Source organism: Dinoponera quadriceps, unplaced genomic scaffold (assembly GCF_001313825.1).
Source record: "Dinoponera quadriceps isolate SergipeBrazil2010 unplaced genomic scaffold, ASM131382v1 scaffold1850, whole genome shotgun sequence".
NCBI lineage: Eukaryota > Metazoa > Arthropoda > Insecta > Hymenoptera > Formicidae > Dinoponera > Dinoponera quadriceps.
In genome coordinates, this window is record NW_014556042.1 from 739,395 (window position 1) to 764,537 (window position 25,143).

Genomic DNA, 25,143 nt, shown 5'->3' on the forward strand with positions numbered 1-25,143 from the left:
TACACACGAAGTCCGAAAGATCGCGTATCAATTTAATTAATTTTAATTAATCTGATTTTCGAGGCGACCAAAGATAGATCGATCATTATTTAACATGCGTTAATTACACCAATTACATCGAGAACTCGTATACACTTGATTAATCAACGAAACCGTAGAAATATTTATAAATTATGAAAAGAAGCATATGTGGGGGCTATCTTACGAGGTATAACAGAAAAGAGCTGTATTACGTTTAGATTAATTTGCCCAAGAAGATAAGAACTTACTTCGCGAGGAAGCTCCCGGTCCGATAGAGTATTCAGCCATTCATGGATGCCAACAGGATCTCCAACCTCTTCAGCAACCTCTACAAGGTTGGCTTCGTCGTGGAGAAGACGAGCAAACAGAAAGCGACGAGGGTCAAGACGCGGTCGCATCAGCGGAACTCCTTCTGGGCGCTTCGGGTGTTGATAATATTCTTCAAGGTGATCGGTCTTGCGACTTTTACGCACTGCGTCGCCGGCCAGAGGAGAAAGGACTCGCAGACGTCGTCCACGTTTCAATATTCTGAGCTGGGCATCGCCTACAACGTCGTGCTCGTCAGCCTGATGCTCGCCTCGGTCTGCCTGTCGATACCGTACACCATCGGGCTCGACTATCAGAACAAGACGAGCATGACCGTCGGCATCGAGATCTTCCAGACCGTGATCGGCAGCATCTCTATCAGCGTGGTTCTACTCACCTACTGCTTCGGGAAGAAGAAACTGGTGCGAATCGGCAATCGTCTGACGGACGTCGAGCACGAGCTGAATCACCTGTACCGTCTGTACGCTCCGTTGCAACGACAGCGCGTCTTCCGCGTCCTGACGCTCGCGTGCACCGTGCACGGCGGTATGACGGTGATTATCCTGATCGCCGAGTCCTTAGCTTTCCACATGAACCCGATCGCTTGGCTGACGGACATCCTGCCGACCTTCCACTTGGGATGCTTCATGATCCAGTACTTCCTGCTGGTGACGGTCATCCAGGTGAACTTCGCCGACGTGAATCGCGCGATACAGCGCCTCACTGAAGCCAACAAGCCGAATATCCAGCCACAGTCCTTCTATCAGGACCGTCGTCGCGTCGTCGTCGTCGGCAACTCCACCGTTCATCAGCTGCAAGAGCTGCGGGACGTGCACGACCACCTCTGCGACGTCTCCCAGGACGTGTCGGATTTCTATTCGGTGTCGATACTGTTCGCCATCTTCTTCATATTCTTCTCGCTTGTATACAACGGCTATTACCTTATAGCGCCCTTGCTGTTGAAGGACGATATCTTAGAGTACTTCGTCTTGGCCGACACCGTCTTGTGGCTGATATTCCTGACTTATCCCGTGCTCCTCCTCACCAACAGCATCACCAAGCTTTTGAACGAGGTGGGTCCGCGCCGTCGACCCGGTCGACCTTCGCCGGGAAACGAGGACGATCAGATCTAGATTCCGTGAAATTAATTTCGCGCGCGACATCCCACTTTGAAATTTCTTGCAGATGGCGAGAACGGGCAAGGTGATAAATAATCTGATGAGTTGTGTAATCGATAAGGAGGCGCAATTCGAGGTAAAGCAAACTCGAGATCCCTTCGGCCACGGTAATCGGGTCTTAACGATCTTACTGTAGATCTCTTGCAGCTTCAGCAAATCGCGATTCAACTGCTGCACCGCAGAGTATACTTCACGGCTAGTGGATACTTTACACTCGATAACACTCTCTTCCACTCGGTGAGAAGTCTCGGATTTCTTAGCCCGATAATTTCTTAGCCAGATGTAGTTTGACCTTTCGGGCCGAACTTGCGACTTCTAAAGGCGAGCGTTTCGGATCTTCTTAAATAATGTACGACGCCGAGCTTGCGTTTGTCTTGAATAGGTTTTAGATAGGTACACTGGCAACTTCAAAGTTTTTCATTACGCTGAAGAGAACTCAGGACGAGAATCGAAACGTTCGTTACTCGCGAAAGTGTAAACAAACATTCTTCTGACAGCCAAATTGTGTGCTCGCGACCTTAACAATGTTTCGTTAGCCGTTACCTATCTGTTTATTATTATTTCTTCTAAGACTAATTGTTTCGAATCTTTTTCGACGTAATAAAGAAGTTTGAAACACACCACATATGAAATCAGTTTGCATGTATCTCTCTTTCTTGATTATGCTTATTATCCATTTTAAATTTCTTCATTTCGGTAAAGAGAGCTCGAAAATGAGGATCGAAACGTTCGTATCTCATGAAAGTGTAAATAAATTTCCCTGTTAGGCAAATTATGTGTTCATGATTATATTAACGGAAAAATATTATAATTTTATTAAATTTATATATATATATATATATAATAAAGTTAATTAAAATAATTATATATTAGGATAGTGGTAATTTTATAAACGCACATTCTTTGATAAAATCAAAATGACGCAGCGTTTAGTCTGTTATTAGCTCTTATTGTATCTACTTGTGATTTTCACAATTAGAGAGTCACATATATCAGTTGTATCGAACGTTTTAGTACATTAAAATTACTTACATTGTCTATGACATTTTTGTTTATCAGATATTGAGTGCGGTGACGACGTATTTAGTGATACTCGCGCAACTTGAAATGGGGAACTCACCGAAATTGCCTTGTAATTGTACAATTACGCAACAAGACGTGCCAAACAGAGATCAATAACAAGACGATGACTAATAACAAATATAATTTGTTATGAATGATCTTTATATTTAAACCACACAAGAGACGATCTGGAGATGCCCTTCATCGATTTGGATATACTTTTTTATGACTGCTCGTGCATTTAAGAGCTAGAACAAATCTTCGAGGCTGATTTCACATACATGATAATCAGCGAGTATTTCGGAAGCCGTGAGGTATACGAGAAAATGTTTTAAACATTTTATGGTATTTAATATACTTTATAACTATGTATTTAGATTTTAAGCTTTCAATATTTTTTTATTTCAAGATTATTATTTTTGCATTTTACAACATTTTTGTAAGGGCAAAAGTCAACTTTCTATCCTCAATTATTTTTTTTTGTTTCAGTTGTAACGATGCACCGGCAATATAGCAAATTGGGAATTAAACGCGGAAGAAGGTAAACGTATATATATATATATATATATATATATATATATATATATAATCGTATTATAATACAAATATATTTATATCATAGCATAATTAGTTTTACAATTTTATATTATTTAATGGCTTAAATTTGTAAAGTGATACGGAGGATCTTAATGACACTTACTTAACAGACTTTCATATATTTAAATTCGTATACTATTATTGCTTTCCTTTCTTTGTAACAACCGTTTTTTGATTTATATGTTCTTGCATGTTTGTAATCTTCACTGTTTGCGCTACGTCCTCAACCGTTCATTTGTCATTACGTCTCATAGTCTCACGAATAACAGCTTGATGATGCGTCGTTGACGATCCGTCTACATTTATTTTTTCCATTTTGATCAGTTATTCACGTTTACGGACCTCTTTTGTTGCCTTGTATTTTTTAGTTCATATTATAATATAGTATACTTATAAAATACTTTTTGCTACTTTCATTTTCGTCTTAATACAATATATATTTAACGCTTGTTACAGGCTATTCTTAAGCGACAGTCGGAGCAGAATAGACGAATAGGCTGATTCAGTAAAATTATAAAATAAATAGATAGGAAAGTATCAAAATCGTACAAATAAGAGAAGTTAACGAATAGTAACTTTTGGACATTATCATTTCTTTATTTGTGGACATAGTAATTGTGGTAATCATTTAACGATCAGTAAGTATTACATTTTAGTTTTAATTAATACTATTTTTAATACTATTTACGTAGGATATCGAATGGAATATTAGAATTGTTTAATGACTTAATGTTCGATACTCGATATTCAGATTTTTCCGTTCAAAGATGAACTGCCACAGCACACGTTATTTTACCGCGTTGACTGTATTTTACGCCACGGATAAATTTGCAATAATACACGTGAATATGTAACACGAGTATAAATATATATGTACATAAATACACACATATGTAAGAGAAAAACATTACAATTATATTAAACTAAATAAAGTTAGATTAAATTATAGTTAAGTGAGTGCATTTATTTAATTATAAGGTAGTAGTACTTTTATAAACACACATCAATAAGGGCGAAGTTTTGTCATAATAATTTCGTTAATAAAATCGCATATTTGTAAAGATAAAATGAGTGATTTGACGCCGCAAAATGTATGTACGTACCAAACGATATGCACGCGAAATGATTTGAAGTATTTGCGCATGTATACGCTTGATCCTGCTTAGATAGTTTTATCGTAGCCATTAGCGCAAATATAATTTGCACTCATTTCACGCGAACATTGGAAGCTTCTCATTTTTAAGCCGCGTATCTTGAATATTTCGAAAGGAGAAATAATCGCTGCCCACACTTGATTTCACACGATGATGCTTTTTTCATTATTACAGGTGTCACGAACAATGTTGCGCATGTACGTTTCATGTTTGCCGGCTTGCGACGGTGCGACGTTAAATCAGATAATTCGTCAAACGACGAGCGTTATCTTCGGCATTAAAAAAATATATATATTCTACGTATCAGCAAAACATCGTTTCCCACGGCGCATGAACGTACGTGTTTATTTTAACAGTAGGACGTTCTATTAGAGCGAGAGGGAGAATTTTATACGCCCGGCAAGAGGAGAATATTTTATCGCGTTCCCCGAGGGGGAATAAAGATAATGAGAACGACAACACGGCTCGATAAACGAAGACGTCGTCGAATGCAGAAACAACGATCGTACGTTGCGAATACGGACTACTTTCGAGCAGCGCTCGTTGTTAATTACAGATAATCTACCCAGCGTCATAGTTGGAGAGGCGCGACAGCTGAAGATGACACGGACGGTGTATTTTCATATCGCATCGCGAATCGTGCCGCGTATAGGCGTTATTAATAATTCCTTCAGCCGGATACCGCAGACTAACAGCGTGCGCACAGTGTGTGACACAACGCGCCTGTTAGCCGGCAATCGACAACTTCATTGCGGCGTCGGTATCATCGCAAGTAACAGTGTTGACTTTATGATTTTTATTAGTTTCAAGGGCGCCGCCTATGACTCTCGTAGAATTAATATTTGATGACGTTTTGCATAGGCGATGCGCCCCCGCGACCTTTGCAAAAAAGTTTTTTGCTGCGTGCGCTCAGTGCCGCCTCGCATGAATGAAGCGCGACGTAGACTCGGGCGCGTGTGTCAAGTTCGAATGATTGAAGAGTAATTGACCAATTAGTCAGTTCCTGCACACACCGATTGGCGGGAGATATCTGGAAAATAATACGTTGTATCCGACGTCGGAAGACTATGCGTACTTCATTGATTGGCGAAAAATTGTGAGAGATATTTCTGAAATTATGGAAAGGGCTTATACGAACGTCCACCAGTTGAAGATGATAGGAAGAAATTCGACGTCGTCTTCAGGTTAATTTGTCGAAGAGAATAACCCCATCGCGAGGATGCTTCCGATCCGGTTGAGTACCTAGTCTTCATGGATGCCCACAGGGTCTTCAATATCTTCGGGAACCTAGAGAAAGTGGGCATCGTCACGGAGAGGTTCAGCAAGCAGAAAACGACGAAAATTAAGTCACGGCTCCATCAGGACACCTTGTGGCCGCTTCGGATGCTATTGACGTTCTTCAAGGTGATCGGCCTTGCGACCTTCTCTCATTACGTCGCCACCGGGAAGAAGAGAAGCCCGCAGATGTCCTGCACGTTTCAGTACTCCGAGCTAGGCATCGTTTACAACGCCGTATTGGTCAGCCTGATGATCGCCTCAAACTACCTGTCGATACCATACAGGATCAACATGGAGTATCCCAACAAGACGAACATGACCATGGGCATCGAGGTTTTTCAGACTTTCCTCGGCAGCACGACGATCTGCGCGATCTTGCTGAGCTACTGCTTCGGAGAAAGGTCCCTGGTGCGAATCGCCAATCGCCTGTCGGACGTCAAATGCGAGCTGGACCGTCTGTACCGTCTGTACCCTTCGCTGCGACGACAGCGCGTCTTCCGTGTCCTGGCGGTCGTCTGTACCCTGCAGGGTAGTCTGGCGATGGCTCTCCTGGTCTGCGAGTACCTCGCCTTCTACACGAGCCCGATCGCTTGGCTGAGTGACATCCTGCCAACGTTTCACGTGGGATGGTTCATGATCCAATACTTCCTGCTGGTCACCGTCATCCAGGCGGACTTAGCCGACGTGAATCAAGCGATACAGAGTCTCTCGAGGGTCGACACGCCGAATTCCCAGCCGCAGTCCCTATATCAGACCAGACGTGTCGTCATTAGCAACGCCAGCGTTCATCAGCTGCTGCAACTGCGGGACGTGCACTATAACCTCTGCGAGGTCTGCCAGGACGTGTCGAACTTCTACTCGACGCCGATAGTCTTCGGTATCTTCTTCATGTTCTTCTCACTCGTGTACAACGGCTACTATCTGCTGTCACCGTTATTGTTGAGCGACGAGGTCTTGGAATACATCATTTTGGCCGATACTATCATCTGGTTGATATTTTTGACATATCCCATCATGCTACTCACCACCAGGATCACCAGGATCTTGTATGAGGTAGGGTAATACGCATAATTGGATGGACTCGTTGAAACTCGCGAAAACGCAAGCAACGGAACGGATAGGAATTCTGTGAAATTGTGCGGCGTTGTTTCTATATCTTCGATTTGTTGCAGATGGGGAAGACGGGCAATGCGATACATAAACTCTTGAGTTGCACGATCGGCAACGTGGTGAAGTCAGAGGTAACGCAAACTCGAAACCCTTTCCCGGATAGCACGAAATATTCTATAAATATTACGAAATGCGAATGTTCTTAATTCCAGAATATTTGAACCGGATATTTCACATGAATATAAATAAAACATTGTAGTCAGTCATTGTAGTCATTATAATCAGAGATTCATATATTCATAGTAGAAAGAAACGTTCTTAGAACACTTCATTTACTACGCATGAAGAAAGTAAAACAATCTTACATATACAGAAAGAAAAATTACTTGTATTACGAAGAAAAGCAATTACTCAGTTTATTTTTTCTCTTTTAAGTAATGGTTATCTTTAAGAAAGAATATTCTTTCGATGATTCAGTATTAAAATATATTCATACTCACATCACAAATATTAAAACAGCTCATTATCATTTATTCAAACGAAGAATTTGTGTTCTTTTTAAAAATATTATACATTTTATCGAAGAAAAGTTAGATTGGAATAATAATAATAATATACATCGAAATTTTAATTTAAATAATTGGAATAAATAAAATAAACCGACGTTTTCGAGTTTTAATATTTCTGATTAAAGTACTAAACTTACTAGAATTGATAATATATTTCGAATAAATTTGATGTGCATTTTTATGATAAATTTATAATATACTTGCGGATATATACTTGTTTCAAGTATTTCACAAATTTTATTTTCTGTATTCGTACATGATTCTATGAATGTACAAATATTCGTAATGAAAATATTTATTATAAATATTTATATAAAACATTCGTAAAATATTCCTGTGCTATCTGGGTTCGTTCATTGCGTCGTAACGACGAATTTATTAGAAATTTATTGCAGCTCAAGCAATTTTCGCTTCAACTGCTACACCGCAAGATACACTTCACGGCTAGCGGATACTTTTCGCTCGACAACACTCTTTTCCATTCGGTGAGGACACTTATCTTCTTCGAAATGTAGTTTGGTCTCAGCGAAAATTTTCCATGTGAACATTGCGGCATATTAAAATCGTTCACTCTATTTGTGACATTTTTGTTTATCAGATGATGAGTGCGGTGACAACGTATCTGGTGATACTTGTGCAATTTCAGATGGGAAGTTTGTCGACTCCGCTTTGCAATTGTACCCAGGAAAACTTGCCAAATACGGACGAATAATGACATAAAGATTAATAAAGAGAACGATAAGGAGTAGAACATCGTGAATGATTTTCACATTTGGATCTTACGGGAGAAGATCTGGAAATGTTCCTCATCGATTTTTAAGAGCTTGGGATGTATTGTAAAGCAACCATACACAAGAGAGACATGTTTCTTTAGAGGTGTTTTCGCGCTTGTAAATGATAAAAATGTATATATTTATATCAAATTAAATTAAAATAAATTTAATAAATAAAATTTAACAGGATGTAACTTTGACGAAATTAATGACAATAAAGTGGTGTAGAAAACTTTTTTAGGCGCTTCACAACGTAATCTTCAATTAAAAAGTTGAAAAGTTAATAGCTTTTAACTAAGTTAATTTTAGATGAGTTGACTTTTAATTCGAGCTAATTAATTTAAAACGCATTAACTTTAAGTTGATTTTGGTTCAGGTAACTTTTAACTTAGTTAATTTTGCAGGGCATTAATTTTTAATTTGACTTGGTTAAACGTAAAAATTAACTCGCCCAACTCTGACTATATTATGACATGCTGTTCTGGCTTGCTGGACTGAAAAATGAAGTGTTGAGAATCGAATGTACATATAAATTACATATAATTATCAATTAATTTATTAATTATACATTGTATATTTTAACTAAAGCTGAACGGCACCCGACACTACAGAATACAACGACAGAATGGAATTCTAGTACGAATTTCTAATACGAACTTTCTCACTTGAACGCTCCGTCATATCGTTCGCCGTATTTCTCCAGATGCCGCCTTCTAGATGCAATCTTTATCGGTTCTTTTACACTGTGAGTTGCAACATGAATCACACTCTCTCGCTGTCGCATTTCCTCGGATTGTCCTGCGACCTGCTTCGCGTCATACAGACGCGCTCCGTCGTCATCGAACGATTGCCATTGTGACATCGGCGATTCACGTATGTACGCCAGGAAGTTAGTTAGCTCTCCTCGAATCCGCAGTTTCATCCGGCTGTAGCGTAGGCCCACGTTTTTAAACATCACCTTCTTAAGCAACGCAGGGCGGCAGCACAACGTCTCGATCTGGATCGCCTGTTCGATGGAAGATAACACAGCACGCTTTGGAGGTACACGACAGGTATTCAGTTACTTTCGACGACGACTCGGCCGCTCGCTCACAGGATCTTCCCTACCTAGTCACAACCAGTTAATACTACATCGGCGATTGTAGCCTGTTCGCCGCTTTCTGATCTCGCTTTTGTTAAGCTCACATCAAATCAAATATCGGAAGTTGAGGATCGAGGATTGCGAACTAGAAATTAGTATTCGACGAATCGATGAATTTCGATCTTAATTCGTTGCGTCCTGATTTTGAACCGGTTCCGCACGGAGAAAAATAATTTTGCTGTCGTACACTGAGAAAAAAGTGTTAAAAAATTTGCTTGGGGGGGAGGGGGGGGGGATATAAGGTCTTTCAGAAATAAAGTTTATTTCACAAAATTTATATCCCCACAAATAGATTTTCAAATAATTTTTCTCAGTCCGACAAAACCATCGTTGATATTGCATACTCGTTGCGACAGCAATAACATTTAGTTTGCATAACTAAATTAGCGAATCATTCGTAATTAGAGCAGAAACAGTTTCGTTGTTGGGATAAAAAATATCCTGCTGAGTGAATTTATCCATAGGACACGTTAACTTGCTGCTAGGACAGAATAGTGTTTTCTTACATTTATTAATTTATTCTTACACTCGAATAACTTGTGAATTCAGCAAAATCCGATCATGCGCCTGCAAATTACTCCTCTCCGTGCAGTCTTCTCCGATCCGGAATCTTCCATCCCCGATATCTAGTCTCCGACACGAGCTTTACCTGACACGGACTTAACGCACATATACACGCGCACAAACACACACATACACGTCGCGTACATACATCTGTTTGGTAAGATAATTTTATTTTAATTTACGCATTAACCGTTGAGATTAATTTTTTTCCCATTTTCTCGTTCGCATCGCGAAGATCACGGCACGCTCTCCGGACTCGTCACGGTTCGTTCGATTAATAAACGACACGATCCGAGTTATACCGCGTCGTAACACGCCAGTCTCGTCGACATCGCCCGCAAACGAATGCTGTTCGCGATTTTAAGCTTCTCGCTTCGGAGAGTACACGAGCGCGCACACGTTCTTTCTCTGCTTAAAAATATATATATACATACATATATATATATGTATATACTTAAGAAGTACGCGGTATACGCACGATTATACTTTCCAGCGATACAAATGTTTACATATATTGATTTTAATTGTAGGTCTTCCTTTTGAGCGTTCCTACTCGCCAAGTGCGTATCGCAAGACACGACTCTCGCGTCGGCCCTGCGTCGAGTTGGAACGCAGTTTCCTCAAACTATTCGTTTAGCGAAAAATGTCTGTGTAAAAAAATATATCGCGGAACGTTTCTTCTTTTCTTCTCCCGGCTAGCTTACCAATTTTGTGGAAATTTCATGCGAAAGTGATTGATGTGACTCGCTGTTGATTAGCCGATTCGAAAAGCTGATTCTTGTTTCATAATGAAGACCTTAATTATCGGCACTGTCGTTTGAGAAAAGGATCTGACGATTTCTCTGCTTGGCGTATGTCGCGGACTGATTCGTACGAGTTACTTGTTAACGCGAACATTCCGTCGACTTGGGAACTTCTGCAATTGGTTATCTGCGTTATCACATTGCATTGGACTGATTTGCAATGAACTGTGGTGTTGAACGTACGATTACAGTCAATTGAACGTATGACGCAACGAAATATTGGTTTCGCGGTCGAATCAAATTTGAAAGTCGTTCTCTCTTTGAGAACAATTAATATCGACGATTCTCGCTCGATCGACTCGTTGATTACGCTGAATTGAGAGATGCGCCATTTACGTCGCTCGACAGAATATTATTTGTTACACAGTGAACTCGTAAATTGTCGCACGATTAGCTGCTATGTGCATTCCCAAGTAGCAGAGTGACGTCAGAAGACGTCATATTGACGCTAGAGACGTCATACTGTCGTCAATATGACGTCTGCTACTTGGATATACGGGCTATACAGATCTACATTATCTTCCTCTAACCACGAACGAGATCGATTATCCTTCAAGGGACTGTGTTATAAAAAAGCATGTTGCATCGTACCTCACCGGCACGGAGAATGTTTTTTTTTTTCGAAAATTCCTCGCGAATTTTGCGCGATGGGGGAGAAACTAATTTCACTATAATTAGAATATGTCGATATTGTCGCTGATGGCTAGTTGGACGTGTCCAGATATCAAAAGAGTTACGAAAATAGAATTCCGATGATCAGCTCTCGCGCGAAACCTCCAGCCGGTCCAGGATTTTCAGTGACAAATAATGAAACGAACGGTACGTTGCTACAAGATACTTTTGAGTGTCCTCGGGGGTTCGATTTTCATCGTTTGGAAAACAGGACGTCGATTAAAAAAGGCGAACTCTTCCAAGATAAATCCAATTTCGATCGTGTTCATCAGCGAGTAGCTATTTCGCGAATGTTATTCGCGGGTGAGATCCGCTTGATAGAAAGCTCGGTGATTTTTTCGAAGTAGATTTCCTCGGTGATAGAAATCGCGGGATATCGGTGCCCGGAACGAGAAGAAGAACGCCGATACCGTGTTCCGTTTATAAAGGAGACGAGTGATGCTTAGCAGCAAAGCTATTTTGGACAGTAACTCGTCATCGTTATCTAAGTAATCGTTGCATCACCGTTACTTTTGCACCGGGTTTTGAAGACCTATTTTTTTTTTTATGATTCGCTCTTGTCTATTCCACATACATGTATTCTACGTGTGCGAAGTAACGACAAAAGCAACGATTGTGTTCGTTACCCCAATAATGTAACATGTACCGTTATTAATAAAAAAAAAAAAAAAAATTAACGTCGTTACCAAGTTGTTACTGAAAAAAGGTAACTTCCTTGTAACGGTACAAATAATGTTCTACTTCTCCCTGATATTTTCCTCACCCTGATATTTAGCTGTACGGGGGATATTCTCTCCCCTCCGTTTCCTAGTTCGCGAGGTAGCCGTTCAGAAAACAACACGTTAACACGATCCGAGAACGAACGATGTGTTCCAGTGCAGTTTTCTTCAACGAGCGACCGTACTCGTTGCAAGTTACTTCCCCTCGGTGATCCTCGCCGACAGTGATTCGCGAGATATCCCTCGAAGGAAACGTCGGTACACGTGTACATTGCGGGGTTTTTTTGGCATACTAGGATTACAGAGACATTTTAACTACTTAATCGCTACACGCGCGCAGAATCGCGTGCCATACTGCACGGCAATGCCATACTTACTCGTTCCTTACTTACTTTTTCCCCTCTTTTTTGCGGCTCGCACAATGCCGCGCAACGAAATACCGTCACGGTGAAATATCGGAAACGAATTATCACCGAAGCTCGAGGGACTTCTCGAGGGCCGTGATTGAAGATTCGAATTTTGCCGCGCGTTATCGCGATCTTACACTCAGGCGCATTATAAATATACGACGTACAGGTGTATTTTCTTCTTTATTTCTTTGGTATCGCTTATACGACTTGGAAAAATGTGCGCTTTCCGCGAGTTCCAGCGTGGAGGTATCCCCCCAGTGACTCGTAAAACGTCATGGCTCTCGCCGACTCGTATTTCCTATCGTCCGACTGAGGCGCAGTGGTATGTGTGATTCTTTATATTTTACCGTACTTTCTTTTCCGTCGTCGTTACAATGTAAAATCTATTACGTAACTACCGTACGTCTGTACCACGTCGAGTTTTGGAATACCCTACTTCCCCCTCTCTCTCTCTCTCTCTCTCTTTCTGGAAAGAATCAATTGTCATACGAACAGCCATCACAATACAGACGTATAAATATCGTTTCTCCTCCGCTTCTACCACGTTTGCCCAAGTTGCTTTTTATGGCGACCCGCCGCGTCTCTCGTATTCGAGCGCGCGTACCACTTTTACGGGGATGAGAGAAGAGCCTTCGTAAAGTAACACGACTGGACACTAATTGGCGAGAATCTTGAATCGAATCGCTCCTATGTACAGACACATCGGGACTCTGTACATGGATGACTTTCATTTACAGTCGAGTATAAATTCTAGGGTCGCGCGTCGATCGGCAAGTATATAGTACAAATACAGTACAATCAAGGATAATCGCGAAATGATAGGCGGCGGGTGGTGTCGCTTCTCGAATGAAACGAACGAAAGTCTCGCGGCGAAATTGGATGACGCGACGATCTACGGGTTCCTCGTCGGCCGAATGGCCGTTTCGCAAGAAAGAGATGGACGCAGATTGCGGAGAAGGGAACGAAGTGGGCGAAAGTCTCGAAAGGATCGACCAAAGAAGCCTGCGTGTCGCGTCAACATGCGCTCGTTTCCGCTGTCTTCATGTTAAACGGAAGTTTCGGCTGAGGTAGTGCCATTCGCTTTCAAGGGACTGATGCTTTCCTTGGATCGTATTAAATCTACCTGAAATAGTCCAATTGAATAGCTCGTTAATTTCTAATTAATATTCCTTGGAGCTCGCTTCGGTACGCTTCCCCTAAAATTTCACCAACAGGACGAATGATCACGTTGGCTTATTCGTTACTAATCGCAATCACAATTTTCGCGGAATATTATGTCGCTTTCTGTGAATTTTATCAATTAGTTGAGTTCTCGCTTGTAATTCTGAAACATCCTATTTAAAGGTAATACAAAAATGCTGTGCTGCCTATATTCTGTATAATGAGAAATATATTCTGTATGATAAAGGTGCCTCTTTTTGAGTAAATTTTTATAATCGACGAAGCAATACACAAGAAAAATATTATCCTAAGAAGTTATGCTAAGAGATTACGCTAAGAAAAGCGACAATTCACTTTCCTTTTTTTAAATAATAATTACCTTCAACAAAGAATATTTTTTTGATAATTGTCTTCAAATATATTCATCATGAATTTCAAAATAGCTGAATATTATGTACTCGAAAGAAGAATTTATTTTCTTTTTAAGAATATTACAAACTTTATCGAAGGAAAGTCATTAATTCGGTTAATTTGAATAAACAAGTCGATGCTTGTTTTAATTTGACATTCTGGACTGAACTCTTAGGATTCAGAATATATTTTGAATAAATTTGATGCTTATAGTAAACTTATGGTACATATATTCATATATATATATATATAAACTTATGAAATATTTGAAACAAGTAATATTTACTCGAATGCAGTATGTATTTTTCTGTGTGTACCTGATATTCTTCACGATATACAGAGTGTCTCAGAATCGCCAGCGGCAATTTTATAATATAGCGACATTTAATAAAAGAAAATCAGGGTCGCTCTTTATTTGCACGACCACTTAATACGGTAAGTAATGTAGGAAGCGAGTCTCTCAATGCCCATGCAACGACACAGAAACCTAAAGGTGCTATATTAATAGAAGGAGCATGCTAAATGCTTCCATCCCGCTTTATAAAGCTCGTTCGAGAGAAAACGTTATATCAGTCTGTTTTTTCTCAAAGCTTGCATCTCGCGATCGTCCACACGATGCACGATTGGCACTTCTACCTCTACAATGATCCACATACACACTCAGAGAGTCAACTCCATAAACGAGGATACGTAAGACGCGTATGAAACGCAAGTCGACGAGCTACATCCGCATGTAACGTCTTCTCGATCAATATTCACACTGAGAGAAAAATATAATTATTTTCGAGGACAACAATATCCTTTTTTGTTTCAATCACAAAAATAGTAGTGGCAACATGCACGCAAGGTTATTATCACTGACATTATAGTAACACTTACTAGGAAAATAGTTCTCCTGATTCTCTCTATTTTTGTAGTTAAAATGAAAAAAAGGATATCGTTGTCCCCGAAAATAACTATATCTTTCTCTCAATGCAATTGCTTCGTTGCGCAGGGAACAACGAAGAGCAACGTATGCATGCGGTATTTCTAAGAGCGCAAGCACGAGCTGCAGAGCCGAATTTCACGGAGAATGACGTCACTGCGCGAGAAAATAGGCGAGAAAACGCGAACAGCGTGCTGTCGTGACGACACGATAAAGAGTGCTCGAAAAAATTCTTTCTCCGACCGACGTCCCTTCGAGCGATTACGACTCTCGTGGACGTGAATTTATGGGATGAAAGAAAATCGTAAAAATGCTCGTTATCGATGTTACACGTTTAAAAAAAGAAAAAAACAAAAAAGAAAACGCCATATTCTCGTCGTGGCCGTCGGCGTCCATGAAAGTCCGCGTTCTCTGCGACGAGTCGTCCGCATCTAAATTCGTTTTTACGACGACTCGACGAGGGCCGTCTCATGCCGCTCCTCGCTTGTAAATTTACTCACAGCGGTGGTGCATGGGGTAGTATGTTGCATGCCGGTGTATTGGTGCTCTTGCTGTGTGTCTTGCCATATGAATTGTCGGTTTGGTGATGATGGTAGTTAGAATTTAGAGTCATTTACGTTTGTCACCTTGATCGAGATCCCACTGTCATCCTCGTCCTCCTCGGTCATCGTCGTCAGCCTCGTCGTCTCGTCGGCCAGCAACGAGTTGTCCTTCTTCGTGTGCTTCTTCTGCTTCCCCATACTGTACATCGACGGATCTCGATTAGCCTCGTATAATTGCGTGAAACGATTTTCAAGTTGACTTTTTTTGGAAATCGTCGTTTCGAAATTGTGAAAAAACGCAACCATCATTGCCACGAAGAGGATTTAAGTATTTTGTTGGAGATTAAAGATAATTCAGTTTTACTGATCATACATTATACTGATGAGCCCGACGCGCGACTGATCAATCGAAATCCGATGCATACTTGATTAATGACTTGGACTGTTTCGACTTCTCGTTGCCCTCGTTGACCTGCTGCCAGATGCCGGTCTTGTTCACCTCTTCGCTGATGTTGATACTCGCTAGTGGGATCTTCATGATGTTCCCGTTAGCCAAGGAGATCTGGATGTTGCCCGGTGGTCCATATCCCATCGACTCGTTCTGATCCTGAGGGATGAATTAAACAACGAGATGAGTCTCACCGACAAACCGGATTGATCGCACGATGAGTGCGCATCAGGCGCATCAGGCCATGCATGCAAATTCAAGCGTACTTCGCGTTGCCTTCGCGAATCGCCGGGAAGCAGGTGTCACGTTACACATTGTTCGCCGACGTATCTCTCTAGCGGATCGAGATCGATCGTACAGATAAATTACGAAAATGTATGCTAAGAAATAATAACGCGCTCGGGAGAGTGGAGCAATCACTTATAACGCTATAAGTATAATTCACAAGGCTATAGTTTTGCACGTGGATAATGCTCGATTCGCACTATTGATCAGATCACGGTAAGATCACGGTCAAATATTATTTTCATTAAATTCAATGTTTTCTCGAGGTTGCATTCGCACTATTGGTCAAGTTAAGCAATAATCTAAATGTAATACCACCACAAATAAATACCTACAAATCTATACCCACAAATAAATTTTTAAGTATTTTTTTTCTCAGTGTAGACTGGCGATCCTGCCGTGATCGTCAAGAGAGAATATGGAATGGTCAGAAGACAATCAGTAAACGGTCAATAGACATTCAGCTATGAAGGGGAATTCATCTTTCTCGTCTGAGAAAGACGAAGAATATTTATAAGATAATTCATATTTATAAATATATTATAATATATAATATATTTATAAATATTTCTAAAATTTTGCTTTGTCATTCACAAGTTCTGGATATAAAATTGTAAATTCTCCATCTTCTTTCCATTTTCTTAGTATCTTATGCACTCTCAAAATCTCGTCTTTTTTTTAAACTTTTCCATTCTGTTTTTCATCATGCAAAATCAAAGTGATTTTGATAAGTGAAGATTTGGAGAGTATCTTAAAACAATGTATTGACGCGAATGGTGCTGCAAGACTAACCGACGGAAAGTTATTAGATGATGGAAGAATGTGAATAGCATGAAAAAACTGATCGCGACTTAACTGTAATCTGACTGTGCTTTGACCGTATAGTAGAAATCGGCCTCAATTTTCTAAAGGGAAGCGGGGGGAGAATGCGAGATGGAAAGTCGGTGCTACGTTCCTTTGACGACGACGGGAAATCGTCGGAGGTATTTTATGTATCGGGGCGAGGCGACATTCTAAAGTAGTCTTTTTACAACCGTGTCTCACATGTCTCGACGATTTTATTCGCTGTTCGCAAATGACGTTATTATCGCACTGTTCGCAGTCGATCGGTGAATCGGAATTATAGTGATAACACCGACTCGTCACATTATGCAATATCGCAGCAGTTACAATTATGTTTTGAGTTACTGAAAAACGAACAGACAAATTCTTGAAGACGTTTTTTTGTCATTTTTCGGTACCGTACAATAATTTTTTCTTCTCTCAGCGCTTGAGCATTCACTGGTTAAACACGATAAGGACGCGCTTTGATCTTCGGGCTAGTACAAGCGACAATGACATCCTTGCTGGTCCTCGTTATTCGCGGAAAATTGGCAACATGCTGCTATCGCGATCGAGTAGCGCATAATTCACGGCGGTTTTAATTGAAACGCATGTCTCGCAATGCACGCATCGACGCGTACGCCCAGCCAAAAGCGTCCCCTTTCCTCTCTGTCTCTCGAAAAGCACTCTTCCTTCGTGCACACAGACCGGTGAGAGTAAGTCTCGACACGTGGTGACTACGATTTTCAATCTGTGTTTTTGCATGTATATATGAATATAGTTGAAAATCGTAATAATTCTTAATAATACAGGTGTCAAGGCTATTATGCTGATCTCTGTACACTAAACTTGAATAAAGCCTTAACATTTATTAAGCTAAGACTCTCATCAATCTTCGTACACTGAGAAAAAAGTATTTAAAAATTTATTCGCGAGATATAAAATTCATTTCTGTAAAATAAGATTTATCATTCGAGAAATAAATTTTTAAGTACTTTAGGACTTTTACTTAAGGACTTTATTTTCATTTGTTTCCATTGTATTTGGATATGGTATAATACGCTATGCGTCAAGTGATAGACCAGTCGAATGAGAGACACAATGTGTACGCATATCCAAGCATAGTGCAAATTTGTCCAAAAAGGGTAATTCCGGTCAGGTCAGGCAAATGTTAAGGTTTCGTTGAAACTTAATGTGCGAGCGGGTGAGATGGATGCGCTCGCCGAATCGCGAACAGCACGATCAGATCTCGTGGAAGAGAACGATCGTCGCGATACGGCGGAACTACGGACGTGCACTGATTGGTGACGTACCGATGACAGACGGAGGATTGGCGACGACTGGCATTTTTTGTCGCCTCGCGATTCCGCACCGGGATAGCCCGTGCTTGTCCGGAGCTTGTGATTTCGTTTGCTTTCTCTCTCTCTCTTTCTCTTTCTCTCCCGCTCGTCACTTTCCCTCATGAATCACAGTGCTTCCGCCCTCGGTTATGCCGCGAACGTTAACGAACGCGCTGTTGATTGTAATATGTTGTGGCGACTCCTGTCTCTTTCGTTTGATCGTTCGCCCGCGTTAAATATCAATTTGTGTAATATCCTTAATTCGTTAAATATCAATTCGTGATTATATTACGTATGAAAGGTAATTTACAAGTAACCTTTTTATCCAGAAGTAGCGCATGGCCAAGGTTAAGCCGAGTCTTTGATTCTCGATAATGGAGTTTAGTAGTTGTGATCTACCCGCTTTTGTATTTCAATTATTAGAGAGCCAATTTTTTTACACATGTTAGACTTGGATTATATGCTCGAATTGTGCGGAGAATAAAATTAAACGCCACCGAACGACGAAGGTCAAGGCGAAATCATACAGCAATGATTAAACGATTAGTTGAAAATTAGCGTTAGTTGCTACACAGAAAAACGGTGCTAGATTCAAATAAATAATTACTCCAATACTCCGATAGTGAACTTTTGTTTCGATCAAGACAATTTTATTTGGTTTCAAGTAAATATTTCATATGGATAATTTCACTTGGAAAATATTTCACTTGATCCGAGTAAACATTTTTTAAGGAGTATCGGAGTAATTATTTACCGGGTTTTAGCACTTTTTTCTGCGCACGAGATATCGCAATGAGATATTAATGCACTGTTCATCCTCTTCCTCATCTTTGTTCCTTCACGATGCACGCCCCAATTAAAAGTAATCCTCAATCGGGTGCTCGTATTGTCGCAAAAGTTCGAGTGTAAGGAGATTTCAAGCGGGTTTCAACTACGTGAGCCGTTAATCGTGTTAGGAGACGTTGGAATTATAAAGAGGTTTTGTGTGTTTCGAAACAGTAATGTATTTTTACATGATAAGACAAGTGGCGGCTGTGTACGACGGCGCGTCGAACCGATACAAAAGTGTTGAGGGTGGATTCACGGGAGGGATGTATCATCGGCGGCTCGGAATGTCGATGCCGACGGACAGTCCGTCTCGTCCGTGCCGCGGCATCGGTGTCGCGCGTGCGTCGGTCACTGCTCGATTGACATCTTCACAAATACCATCGGTGCGTTAAGTAATCTGCTGCGTGTTTTCTTTTTTCTGCAGTCGTGCGATCAATTTCTTTCCTTTTCTTGTTTTTTTTTGCGCGCGTAAATATTTGTATATTAAAGATTCTAGTCGCGGCGAAGGAAACAGCGAACGTGTACTCTCCTATGGTGAACTGACCGCGATCATGCAGATCGCGATTCGGAGGGGATCCTCTGTTTAATATATCAATGAAGCGTACAAATGATTAAATAAAGAAAAGCGCTAGTCTAATTTGTATAATAAAAATATACAAGGTAGCGCAATATTGCCGTGCGACAACAATTCTCCCTGCTTACCGTCACGCAATCGTAACGCCCTCCGTTATTATTGTCCGAAATCGTGCCGGATGCACAACCGAGTCACTCGGTGTCGCGGCTACGTTACATCGATAATGTTACTTAATCTCGATCGACATCGTGATGACGAAGTATAAGAATGCAACTACGTCGCTATAACATACGGGAAGATTCGCTACGTGTCTCTCTCTCTCTCTCTCTCTCTCTTTTTATCTTAAACAACTCGCCTAAGGCCTAAGGGCGGTAAATGAAGAATCAAAGGGACGTCGTGCGTATTAACGGAGGGAAAACAATAAAAAAGATTATCGCGCGAGAGGATCACCATTGGAGAATAACAATCGGCGGATTTCGGTGTGCGAGGAGTTGCGCAGCAAGGTGGAGAGTCTCGGGTGGAGCCGTCGACGTGCTCGAAGCGCTCGCAGAAACGATCAACACTCAACACATTACTCTAATCACGCTACAACAACAGTGCGGTCGATACAAACGTTTAAGATCGCGGTGTCCAAAGATCTACCGCGTGTTTCAAAAATTCAACAACGATTATCGTTACATTTACTTGGTTTTTTTTTCTTTTTATTATTATTTTTTTAATACTGGTCGGTTCATATATCACTCGGGTTAAGGATGAGGGTTGTTGGTTTGTTGGTTTGTTTGGCACACGTGTTGGATGGAAGACGAGAGGGTGTCATTCGACGCCTAGATCTCTCTCTCTTTCTTTCTCTCTCTCTCTTTTTTTCTTTCTCTCTTTCGGCTCGACTGGAATGCCGAGTAAAAGTTTTTCCGCGCGCTCGCTCGGGTGACACAACGGGTTAATATTTATTTCCGTTTTTTTTTATTTTGAATGACATACTTTCGCGCTTTGAGAAAGAAGAAAAGTTCCATAGACCCGGGGAACAGTCCGCGTTTTCGTAGTATTATTCTCGTCATCCTGGCGTATTTAGGCGATGAAACAGCGTCCCTTGCGAACGCAAAACTCTCGATCAGAAGCGTTGCTTCGATCCGACGGTAAAAAATGGTAAAATCTAACCGACGGTAAAAAAAGTGTATCGTGGAAATTGTTGGTCCGTCCGTTTTCGAAATCATCGAAGGCCAGATTGTCTTCCTTAAAAATTATTCCGCATATACATACATGTGATTATGCGCATCTAAATTAAACTATGTCTCAGAGCTTCGTGTTCAAAGACCGTGTCTTTACTCGAACCTGATCTCTTTGCGCAGCGACGAAAAAAAAAAGCAAACAGAAAAACTCTCTGGTTTCGTTCTAAGTCACGTTCGTCCGATCGCTCGTTGTAGTATGTACATCGTTTCTTCGGCAAAGGGCGGGTTCCCCGAAGTCAGAGAGATTTATGGTGACCACGGGGCGAGCGTTCGCCACGCGATCACCCTCTGTATGCTATTTGCAACAGATGATGCCGTTTATTATTCGTGTCACGGTGCTAACCTCGCCGTTCTCCAGCTTACGAAGATCGTCGGCGTGCTTCTTGCTCGGCTCCGGCATTACGTCGTCGAGGATCTTCAGCTCGCGTTGCGTGAACACCAGGTCCAAAGACTTGCGTATGCCGATCATCACTACGAGCTGTAAAGCACGGAAATAGTAATTCTTGCAAAATATGTCGCTTCTTAACTGAGCTTACTTAGCTTTTGCTTTCCCATTCGTTAAAACAGCTAAAATAACGAGATGTCGCATTTAAAAATAATCCCGCGAGTGAGATAATTTTATCCAGGAACGTATTGATTTATAGTTTTGTTAAAAAAAAAAAACAGCAATATCTAGCAATAAAAAGAACGATCTAACTGAGCTTGTGAAATAATTCATTATTGTGAATAAGATAAAAAATTAAAGAAAAAGGAATTGATGGAATTTATAGTATGGTATATCGTTTCTATAAATTTCGAAAAAAATGCGCGGAAAATAGTGACTGCAACTAAATATCACAAAATCGCAAAAGTACCTTCCTATATAAGATTTTAAAATCGACACTGCGGCGGAGTGTTAGTAGTTATTGAATTTTCGATATTGGTTCGATGCTAGTATTGGTTCCAGCATTGAATTACAGTCGAATGATAACTCTCGACCTCAACACCGGAAAAAAAATTACACATCAGCCAAGAGAGAATTTTTTATATAGTGCTCGACGTTAATTACGTAATATTAATTCAGAACTCAAAATTATACTAGCCTTATTTGTAAAAAAAGTAACTTGAAAATAAATTTAAAAAATGATAAATTACACGGAAATCTCCGCATAAAATTTCTCAAATGAATGGCCCACGAAACTTCGTATTTTATACGGTAAAAATTCTCAACGCTCTATTTTTATATTTAAATTTAAATATAATATCAATATATTTAAATCACGCGTATAGCGAAATATATTTATATCGCAGTTAAATCATATGCACGTGTCGAAATCACACACGCCAATACGCTTCGTGATAACAATATACGTTGCGAGAATAAAGGCGTTCTATGCGCGATACCGAGATGAATGGCGTTTGTTTCACGTTCCTACGTCAATTTTTCGTCGAGATATAGATGTTTGAAGAGTTTGAAATTTCCAAAGCGGCATGCGGTCCTTTGTCGGCGACAGGCGGCACGAGCGCAACACATTGTAGGACGCTCGCGCCGCACACTTGACACCTTTCGCTTCTTTGAGAACGACGCCGCGCAACATTGTCGGCGGGCACTGGTCCTTTTCAGCGCGATTTGCCGCCCGTCGATATCTTTCCTCAGGAAAGACGTAACGACGTGGAACAAATTGCATTCGAAAAGTGGGACTGTCTCGCTTCCGATGAGAGGACGATCGTTCCTTTGCATTATAGATTAATTTAGTGATATATTGAAGAAATCAATATTGAAGAAATCAATCGACTTCATCCCGAAACTGAAGATAAATTTGCATGTAAGAGCGCGATTTCGATTTTCATTTTAGCAATTTTCTATAAATAATTGCTAAATTTTAACGTTTTTCACAAGCCGTTTCATATTCTCGCGATGTACCTCGACTGTATGAGTATACACAGATTTATTGTGGCATTTACTTCACTCGGATAGATTGCGTTGTTAATATCGCCGTAATAAAATCGCTCTTAAACTTTATGAGCTGCACCGAGTAATCGATTATTTGCAGATAACGACCCACCAAATTGGACGACGTATTCTCAGCTAACGACTGACAACAGATCGCCCAAATGTTGGCTCTGTTGCAACGTCCAGCTATTTTACATGAACCGTGGAGGGATCCTTAAAACGTTTACTTACCATTAAGGGGAACAAGATAGAGGTGGTGCTGAAGGACTTTATGATCCAGAGACAAGCGAGGCAGGCAAGCTGAATCACGGTGAACATGTGCACGCGCTTTAATGGCACCTGAAAAGGTACGTGTTCGTTTCAAAATATTGCAAACAAAGCATTTTGGAACTAATAGCTGACTATATTAAATTTTTCATAATTTCTAAAATAGTTCGTTAAAGGGGTAAAGTATTTAAAATGAGTCAACAGATAAGTTGCCAAATAAATATAAAATTTAACAAGTAATAAAAATATAATATAACCAATAAATATAATAAATAATTAATATAAAAAATAAAAAATTAATAAAACAAGTAATAAATCGATAATAATAATAATAATAATAATAATTTGTATATTTAAAGCTATTTCTCTCTTACGGAGATAGTTGAGATATCAAGTCGTTCGTTTGCTCACCTGACGCAGGAACATATAATCCGGCTGGTACTTCACGGGCATCAGCATGATCAGAATCCTGTCGAAGAACTGGAGACCCTTCAACGATGCGACGCCCATGTACAGGAAGACACCAAACAGCACCGGCATCGGTATGTTCCGCAGCATCGGGGTTAGCAGCACCGAACAACCGATCATCAGGAAAATCAGTATGTGAGTGGCTCTCTGTTCACGGACGCCCAAGAACTGCGGCTTCTCGCCCGGTGCGGCGCATTCGGATTCCAATTTCAGCGAGTTCACGTGGTTGATGGAGAGCACCGTCGCTGCGACGAACCACGGGAGTCCCATCACCGAGCATATCTCGATCAGGATCGACAGGACGAAGAGGTCCAAATGGTACCCGCATCCTTTCTGGAAGACGTCGACAGAGGAATAAGATCGAAGCAGCGATGCGAAATTTTTCTTCTTTAATTAACAGGCATCCACGATGTTCGTCACTGTCAGTCGAGTCAATGTTTAAAAATCTGTGCAATTTCGTACGATCACACGCGTTATTAGACTGTCGTTAATTGTCATTCAAACGTGTGAGAAGAGACGCGTCTTCTTCACGTTCGAACGGTATTTCGTTAGCGAAATGAAATGAAGTTTATCGAGTTTCGACGAAAAAACGTAATTGCTCACTTTTAACTTGTTCTCTTTCCTATTGACTATAACGGCCGTGATTTGCTGATCCATAAAGATCAATATAGTGCCCAATAAAGCGGGGAGGCACGCCACGACAGCACTCCACCACGGATTTTGCTGAAAAGGCCAAATCACCCATCCTCGTCCCTCCAGCGTCGGCTTGAATTCCGTCGGCACCTCCAACTTCGGCGTCGAGATGCCCACGAAGTGATCCAGCGTGCTCATGGAGAATATCGCGATTATTACCGCGAAGTCGCTCACCACCTGCCTCACCTACAAAATAAATATTAACACGATATCGTTACGAGAATATGAAAAAAACCGAAATTTAGCAGTAATTCCTCACTCGGAGAAATAAAGCTGATCTTTTGCCGTGTCAGTAGCTTCATGTTCTCCGATCAACGCGTATATACGGTACATCTCGCTTACCTTTGAGGGAAAGAATAAAGCATTCTTGAAATCCTTGAGCTCCACTGACAGCAAGAACGTACCCATGAATAGAATAATTGACATGAGGAACACATCGGGTACGTAATGCGGCCCGCTGCATCCATCGCCCACCATCGTGCCATTGTAGTTCTGAAAGAGGCAATAACGAGCGCGATGTCAAAGGAGGAGTCGTGGAGTGAATAGGATCGATGTCACGCTGCGCTACCGATTCGGATAGACTGGGAAACGAGTAATCTCGCCAGCACGGGGACTTGTAATTTCTCGAGGAAAAAAAACCGCGGCTAAGAAGGGTTGCGCGTTTGATCGTCGTGAACGCGAGCGTAACGAGATGTTTGTATGCCTGATATTCGCGAGCTTTTTGCCGCACGCGATTGCAAACGTGTCGAATGAACGGCTACACGCAAGTCACAATTGCAATTTCTATAATCGCGATTGAGGGAGAGAGAGAGAGAGAGAGAGAGAGAGAGCTGCAACTGCAATTTATGTGATTACGATGTCTA

The 25,143-nt window shown here is 41.0% G+C and overlaps 3 protein-coding genes across 11 annotated transcripts in view; 2 read left to right on the forward strand and 1 right to left on the reverse strand.

Annotated features, from left to right (window-relative positions):
- Window positions 1-311: 311 nt before the first annotated feature.
- LOC106746458 lies at window positions 312-1,750 on the forward strand. Its single transcript, XM_014623062.1, has 2 exons — window positions 312-1,458; window positions 1,505-1,750. The coding sequence occupies exons 1-2, from the start codon at window positions 312-314 to the stop codon at window positions 1,639-1,641; spliced, it is 1,284 nt and encodes a 427-aa protein (XP_014478548.1). The 3' UTR covers window positions 1,642-1,750.
- A 3,237-nt stretch (window positions 1,751-4,987) lies between these two features.
- On the forward strand, window positions 4,988-8,262 carry LOC106746519 (putative gustatory receptor 28b). Of its 2 annotated transcripts, none has more exons than XM_014623185.1 (4): window positions 4,988-6,649; window positions 6,769-6,837; window positions 7,671-7,760; window positions 7,922-8,262. In XM_014623185.1, the coding sequence occupies exons 1-4, from the start codon at window positions 5,570-5,572 to the stop codon at window positions 7,985-7,987; spliced, it is 1,305 nt and encodes a 434-aa protein (XP_014478671.1). In that variant the 5' UTR covers window positions 4,988-5,569; the 3' UTR covers window positions 7,988-8,262. The 2 variants fall into 2 exon arrangements, with proteins under 2 accessions (XP_014478671.1, XP_014478670.1); XM_014623184.1 differs by having other exon boundaries at window positions 4,992-6,649; window positions 7,874-8,262.
- Window positions 8,263-9,681: 1,419 nt separating this feature from the next.
- LOC106746471 (sodium bicarbonate cotransporter 3) overlaps window positions 9,682-25,143 on the reverse strand; it is a 76,804-nt gene continuing 61,342 nt past the window's right edge. For 5 of the 8 annotated variants that reach the window (XM_014623090.1, XM_014623086.1, XM_014623088.1 and 2 more), the window contains 8 exons: window positions 24,623-24,772; window positions 24,191-24,466; window positions 23,531-23,920; window positions 23,084-23,191; window positions 21,263-21,397; window positions 15,822-16,003; window positions 15,472-15,595; window positions 9,682-13,480 (listed from right to left, as the gene is read on the reverse strand). In XM_014623090.1, the coding sequence (XP_014478576.1) occupies window positions 13,403-13,480; window positions 15,472-15,595; window positions 15,822-16,003; window positions 21,263-21,397; window positions 23,084-23,191; window positions 23,531-23,920; window positions 24,191-24,466; window positions 24,623-24,772 (1,443 nt within the window). In that variant the 3' untranslated portion in view covers window positions 9,682-13,402. Of the gene's footprint in view, window positions 13,481-15,354; window positions 15,596-15,821; window positions 16,004-21,262; window positions 21,398-23,083; window positions 23,192-23,530; window positions 23,921-24,190; window positions 24,467-24,622; window positions 24,773-25,143 lie in introns of all 8 variants that reach the window. The other 3 variants (XM_014623087.1, XR_001374604.1, XM_014623091.1) reach the window with 3 other exon arrangements.

Coding starts and splice junctions, on each gene's coding strand:
- LOC106746458 (XM_014623062.1), top strand. CDS start 312: ATGGATGCCAACAGGATCTCCAACCTCTTCAGCAACCTCTACAAGGTT. Junction 1,459..1,504: donor AAACGAGGACGATCAGATCT/AGATTCCGTGAA, acceptor CACTTTGAAATT/TCTTGCAGATGGCGAGAACG.
- LOC106746519 (XM_014623184.1), top strand. CDS start 5,570: ATGGATGCCCACAGGGTCTTCAATATCTTCGGGAACCTAGAGAAAGTG. Junction 6,650..6,768: donor TCACCAGGATCTTGTATGAG/GTAGGGTAATAC, acceptor GATTTGTTGCAG/ATGGGGAAGACGGGCAATGC. Junction 6,838..7,670: donor GCAACGTGGTGAAGTCAGAG/GTAACGCAAACT, acceptor AATTTATTGCAG/CTCAAGCAATTTTCGCTTCA.